Source organism: Syngnathus typhle, linkage group LG22, assembly GCF_033458585.1.
Source record: "Syngnathus typhle isolate RoL2023-S1 ecotype Sweden linkage group LG22, RoL_Styp_1.0, whole genome shotgun sequence".
NCBI classification, from domain to species: domain Eukaryota; kingdom Metazoa; phylum Chordata; class Actinopteri; order Syngnathiformes; family Syngnathidae; genus Syngnathus; species Syngnathus typhle.
The window spans coordinates 6856133-6863222 of record NC_083759.1 but is presented as its reverse complement, the minus strand read 5'-3'; the positions used below and the strand labels follow the sequence as shown (position 1 = coordinate 6863222).

Sequence of the window (7090 nt, the reverse complement as noted above, 5' to 3'; positions counted from 1 at the left end):
ACAAGCACCCCCCCCTACCACACACACACACACACTATCCGCCGCCACCGCCCCTCATTGCAGAAGCATTAGCAGCCCATTAGCATTCTGTGACATTTCCCCATCCATCCGGAGGGGGAAAAAAAAGAAGCACCGGTGGCCCCCTGTAAACACAGCGCTGCGGCAAAGAGAAAAGAGAATAAGAGCGTAATGTAAAATGGCATTGTTCAGCTGGTCAGACACCAGGTGTGCATTCTAATGCAGAGCCTGAGGTCAAGCTTGCCACGGCTGAAACAGAGGACGAAGGGCTTTGGAGAAGGGGACGATAAGAGGGCGGACAAATGGGGCCGGGAGCCGTGTGATTCAGAGCGCCGGGGACTTTTAAAAGGCCACAAGCTACTAAAGGTTATCAGACGCGGCAACAATCTGAATTTTTTATGCCGTTGGGTTGGGATGATGGTGAGGGGGGGCACCTTATTATCCACACATAAAGGAGGTGGGTCACGCGTGATAAAACGAGCGCGTACAAAAGGCCACACTAGCAAAGTTTACGGGAGCACTGTGAAATCTCTTTAAGCGGCGACAATGTTTGCATTTTGCACGCACCGCCTTTTTTCTCTCCACTTTGATAAATGCGCTCCACTTTACTTGCAGCTATTGCTATATAATGGAACAAATGCAGTAATGTGGCATTTACGCTTCTTTTGCGAACAAAAGATCAAGACGAGGATTACATCCTTTGTGAAGGGCAAAATGTATGTATTAATTCCCAGCATGCACCCCGCGGACAGAAAAATAGGCCCGCTAAGCATTCTTTACTTACTGTGAACCTCAATCATTAATCAAGTTAATATTTTTGCAACTACACTATTTTACAATGATACTAGTTGAAGAGGTCAATAGTTCTGGGACTCTGCGTAAAGGGTTGAGAACCATTGGATAAATTATAGAGTGGGTTTGTGGATGGTGAGGTGATATTCAATTTTGGCTCGCAATATTAATACTGTAAATTTGAATTAATATGCAACAGCAGCTTTGTACGAACGTGAGCACATTAAGTGACGTGAGTGACTGGGAACTGGCACCAGCGCACACTCCAAGTCGCCTCAAGAGTTGCCTGAGGCTAACTGGATCAATGTTGACAAATGCAGCATCTCACAAAACAATCACTAGCTTGAGTTGTTTCCTCAGGGCCAGGGGACTGAACTAAAAATTGAAGTGCTACACATTCCTCAATGATAAAAAAAGGTAACAACGCACCTTGTGGACGTTCTGGTAGGAAGTGGCCTCGGGAATGAAGACACCTTGGGGTTGAGAAAAGGGCCCATTAGGTCTGCAGCAAGGTCCCAGAAATTTTCATTTGTGCTTGTCATATTTTTAATAAATATTTTGTTTTCTGTTGGCCACAGTAAGCTAAAGCCACGGCAGTGAACCATAGGAGGTGATTTATTCAAGGTAGGCCGACGCTGGGTTGTTGATGCAAATGTAGAATAAATTCTCGATATTTGATATTTATGTATAAGCATGAGCAGTTATGATATAATGCATGCGTAATTAGTGAGCATGAGAAGTGAGCGTAAACAAGCACTCGCTCAAGCGTGTGAGCAACGCAACTGGCGCCCCCCCGAGAGCCCGATGCTGCTACGATTGATATCACCTTCGTGTCTACTGCAAGATTCGATCATCACGCTGGGATGGGGCTCGTTAATATTTACGAGGGCGGCGGAAGCGGTGCGAGTAAACCGGGTTTGGGTTGAGGTTATGACAGACGTCATCATCCATCATCACCAATGAGTACCACTTCCTTCCTCCTCCACAACCCATGCTAAAATAATCCAGCACCCACAGTGCAAAAAAACCCCAACTCATTTTAGCATAATGTTAAAATACTTGCTGACGGCTTGAGTCGGACTTAAAGGGGGAGTTTGCCGCGCTAACTGTTAGCAAGGGTTGAAGGTAGCCTCAGTTCACTATTTCCTCCCCCATTTGAGTCTTTGACCCCAAAAATGGCCCTCATTCGCAAACATGGCAACTGATAATAAAATGTGATTGTGAAAGTGCCTAGCCATGATAAAAAGTCACAGAGAATGAAGTCAACTAAATATTCTCACCTGGTTTGGGTCCCTTTTTGTTTTCTGTTTTGAGCAATTGATTGCAATGCACCTTTGTCAGCTGCGCCTTCTTGCTCAGATTTTTTTGACGAAGAAACACTGGAAATATTTTTTTTTCACTTATTTCATTTTTGTACTACTGTCAGATTGTATGGTATTTTTTTTTAATAAAACGTGACAGTGTCAAGTGTTTTTTCTTTGTTGAAAACCCATGAAAATTTAATCTGTGTTTTGCTTATCATTGTGAAAAGACAAACAACTTTTCCAGCTCCAACAAATGCATCCCACATAGCATATCAAACATTTGTTTTCTTTATTTTCTTTCATTAGTTGCAGGTATGGCACTAAAAAGGGTGATGAGTTCAAAGGAACGCGGTGGAAAATAAGCCCTATCGTATAAATACTGAGCAAATAACAGAGAAGAATGATAATTGGATATTACAGTCTGTTGGCAAGAAACAAGATGAATAGGAAGAAGCACAACTGAGACACACCAAATTTATTTGATATATCCCGCATGGCCAAGAGCATCCTTGCGTTGAAGACTTTTCTGCAAAAAAAAAACACCCCACCAAGAAACAAATAAATAAATCACAGTGATGGCTAATTCTTTCGAATGCAACACTCGAGCGTGGGTGATAATTGTTGGATACCAGATGCACACGAGTGGATAGTTACACTGAGAGGCTGGGCAGGGAAAAAAAGTAGCATAATGAATGGCACAGTGTGGCTCAGCCCTTTTTGAGGTTGATAAGGAAACAAGGGAAATGTTGGCACTGTTCCCTTTTTGAGTCCCTCGCTCAGAATGAAATGCTAAGAATCGGGCTAATATCTCTTTTTTCCTCCTCAAAGCGGATTAGGCAATATAAAGATTTGACCCATTTATGACGTTTAATGGCGGCCATCTTGACACAAGCTTCACAGACTTTCCATCTAATTAGCATTTGTATTATATAAATATACTTACTTAGATTTACTACTACTTTTTATCAACACCATGTCCTCTCTAAAAACAATCCGGTCAAAAATAACCAAATCTGGGCTAAAAAGGGACCGCCCCAACTTTTTTAATTTATTTAAACCAAACCCTAAAATGTCTTTTTTCAGCCAATATTGGATTATTTTTTACGCAACTGTTTTTAGAGTGTACTGCGAGTGGAGGAATGTCGTCAAACTTTGATGACTTTTAGGCCTCGCCATCAATCAAGTCCCCTGGAAAGTTAGAAAGAACAAAAATAGCCCTTGGCAAAGTTCACCAATCGACCGGAAATTCGATGGACGTCTGTCAAGACAGGATGCGCAAAAAAGTCCAGAACCACATTGGAAGGGAAGCAGCCATCTTGGCCCAATTCCAGAGCTCATATTTTAACAAAGTCACTCTCGGAAGCAGGAATGATGCTAAATTCAGACTTTTTTTAAGTGCGCCGCTTTCTAGAGGAAAATTTTATTTAACTTTTGGCTTTAGTTTGCCTCCAAAACTTGATATCATAATGATAGCATAAGCACCAAGTACCTCTCCTAACAAAATTATGATTATTAATTCATCAAAGACAAAACTCTGAGAGAATGTTAAATAGCACGGCGTCCTTATTCGTTCCCTTCACCGTCAATAGCCCTAATATTTAATTAACTCGTCCAAATTATCTCGCGCTGAGGAAACGATCGAAGCGTGCCGAACGAAGCGCCTTCGCGAGGAAAGCACTATTCCTGTCTGCAGGAGCGCATCCCTCCGCCCACCAACCAGATGGCAACCGTGCAACACAAAATCAATTTTCTGCAGAGCTACAAGAAGAAAAAAAAGCAATTTCCACTTTATATCGCGACCGGTGCACGCACCTGACCCCAAGAGCACATCGACAACGTTCAGCGTTGGTGTGGATTCTAAAGACGCATGATGAAGCGTCTTGTTTTTGTTGTTGTTTTTTTTGCTGTCATCCGGTCGTTGTTTTGTAAGCCGAGCAGCGCGTAGTGGTGAAATGCCGCGGGCTCAGGCGAAACACTGTACCGCTCTCCCTGGTTGAGGAGGGAAGAAAAATGTGAGCATTTGACATAAATGGCAAAACCCAAGCGATGTCGAAACTACCACTTGAGTCGATGAGCATTTCACAAACATGGACTTGTATTCCAACAGTAACAGTATGTTTAAAAGATTTCAAATTATGAACATGAATACCATCACTGTGACTAAAAAAACAACAGAAGGATGCCCATCATTCTGCTTTGTTTTGCTCAGGATATTTATCATCATATCAGGTTCTTGCTGCGCTATGTCTCAGCAAATTCGAGCTTCTGCTGGGTTACATTTGCTCAACACACATACAATCGGCCACCTCGAAAGCCATTCAGTGAGAATTTACTGGACACAATTTGGAGTTGAAGATCGCCATGACAAACCTGGAAAAAAAAAGATGGCGTCAGGAAACAAAGAACAGGGAGGGGTCCTCGGCTTACAATGATCCGTCCCACTTTTTGAGGTTACAAAAGGGGCACAAATTTGACCTAGTTACCTTTATACTTACTATTTTTTTTAATTGTTGGACATTTGGCACCTAAAAGTGTTAAATATTAAGCATGGGTTACTAGCACTTGTTGGTAAAAAAATTTAAGATAGGGAGCCGCCATTGTCAACCGAGGACCCGCGATGCCAAATAAAACTAGCTTAGGCCTAGGCTGAATGAACAATTTTCTAAACTTAAAAAAAACTTGTAGCATGAACTCCTAATAAATGCAGATTTGTGCGGAGAAATATTAAAAAAATAATAATGTTGTGCTTCCCTGATCCCAACATAAAACACTGATCATAAACCTCTTCCATAGAGATTCTTTAACATTTACAAGTTATACAACGTACAGGATCGGCATCATTTGTAACGCTTCCATCTGCTTGGAAATGCAAGAGACACGAAAGAGAAGGGGGGGAAAAAAACAAGACAAGTCCTCAAAGCATTTGTCATAAACAACGATGAACAGAAAATTTGTCATTTTCTTTGTTTTTTTTTGTTTGGATTTTTTGTTGTTTTTACAATACATTTCTTAAACACCCCCCCCAGCTGGTTAAGGTTATGGTCTCAGGTAGATCGTCCACAGTCAAATTTTCACAGTTTCTGTAAAAGCAGAGAAACATTCTCGCTTGAGTAATAAAATATCAAGACTATTATCAACATTATTATCATTATTATTCAGATTTTTTTCGTGTTCTGGTAGCCTTGTCGTAGAAATGGCGGCGGAGAGGAGCAGTTCGCTCAAAGTCCCTCTGATTTTGGATTATTTATTTTTTAAAAAAAGACTACCTCAGTTGGGTAGTCAATCCAAGGACTGTCTTTATCCATTGAAAAAATATCCATCGCCTGCATTTTCTTGTTTAGTTCCCAAGCCTGCGGTCTAGCAAATGGTTCTTAGCCTACAAGACCTGATACCCCCTCAGCACTTGTGTGGGGATGGGAGAGAAGGAGGAGGGGGGGGGGCAAAAGAGAGACGCGTGTAGAAAATAGCCCATCAGACGAAGAGTGGACATGTGTGTTCGATGTTGCGCGACAGCCGGGCTCGAGATTCCGCGTTGTAATCTTGAAGGCACTTTGTTTCATGGCAGAAAGAAAAGTGGCTTCTTCTTCATCTCCGGCGGACCAACTCGACTCTGTCAGGCCTCGCTCATCGGACCGTCGTCCCGTAATCAATCATGTCCTGGACTTGTCGACCTTTTGCTTTTTTTTTTTTTTTTTTTTGTCTTCACCCGCCGCCCTGTAGTCTAGCTGTCTATTTGCCTATTTTCCTTTTTGTTCTGCCATTGTACCATCGGTTGGCCACTTGGACATATGGGCACAGTGTAAAAAGTACATAGGCAGCCATGGGGGGGAATCTTAAAGTGGACAGAACAAAACGTTGCCAGAGGTCTTGATTTTCTTCAGAAGAGCACCAAGCAGCTAAAAGAACAAAAAGGAGGCCGGTGGGGAAAAAAAAAAATCAAGCTATTGGCATCTGGTGCGAGGAAAATGAAGATAAAGATACACAGAGAAAGGTCTGATTCAATTTCCCCCCTTCAAAAGTCAGCAGCATTTATATTCTGCCACCTTGCAAAGATATATATATATATATATATATAATTTTTTTTCCCGTATAACTTCATAAAACTGTTTTTGTGCTTTACAAACTGCCCCTCCTTCGATGCACCGCCAAAGTTTACTCTTTGTGCTCGTCAAGAGAGTCCCGCACCGAGGAGAGCTGCACTGTCCATTTTGTTTGTCTTCACATCTCTATTATTACTTTTCTTCAGATTTTTTTTCTTAATTCACAGTTTGATGTCTTCATTTCTGTCCCTATGCGGTCCACCTGGTTGGATGGGGAGGGGGGGACCGTCGCCGCTTTCGTGATGCGTGAATCTTTGGTGACGGGATGCCGAGGGTACAGCTCACAGACGGCGGGTCAGAAGGTCGACCTCTGAGACGACGGCCGGAGGGGTCACCTCTGGGCTCCCAAGAGGGTCATCGCCACGGTGACGCACAGCAGCCATATATGCAGGGATGTAGACTGAGCAACAGCACTGAGGTCTGTAAGGGGGTAAAAAATTCTGTCATGGTTTATCAACAGATGAATTGGAACTTTACATGTCTCAAGAAAATCCAAGAAGCCGTTTTTTTTTTTTTGGCGGGTGACGACCTGCAAGCGAAACCCAAACCCCCTTGGAATGGACTTTTGCATTTGCCGCACAGGTGGCATTGATCTTGCGATGATCCCCCTTCAGGCAAGATGAACCCCCCGCCAGCCCGCCAGGTCCGACCCGACCTGTTCTCCATTAACAGCAATCAGCCGCAAGTCACGTTCCGTCAAGAGCGCATTAGCTATTCCACTAACGTTCTTCTCCTTTACCTCTCGTCGAGTCATGTAAGATTCATCACAGCCAGATTGAATTTTATATATTCATGGTGTCGTCGCCACTGCGTCTCCGAGGGCTGACGACCGCACCACCCACCACCCCCCCCCCCCGGCCCCCCCCCGGAGTGAAT

At 43.2% G+C, this 7090-nt stretch overlaps 1 protein-coding gene across 3 annotated transcripts in view; it reads right to left on the bottom strand.

The window, feature by feature from the left end:
• Positions 1-5786: 5786 nt before the first annotated feature.
• The window catches only part of LOC133146579 (MAM domain-containing glycosylphosphatidylinositol anchor protein 2-like), a 78283-nt gene continuing 76979 nt past the window's right edge, over positions 5787-7090 (bottom strand). For all 3 annotated transcript variants that reach the window (XM_061270443.1, XM_061270445.1, XM_061270444.1), the window contains one exon: positions 5787-6634. In XM_061270443.1, the coding sequence (XP_061126427.1) occupies positions 6546-6634 (89 nt within the window). In that variant the 3' untranslated portion in view covers positions 5787-6545. The remainder of the gene's footprint in view (positions 6635-7090) is intronic.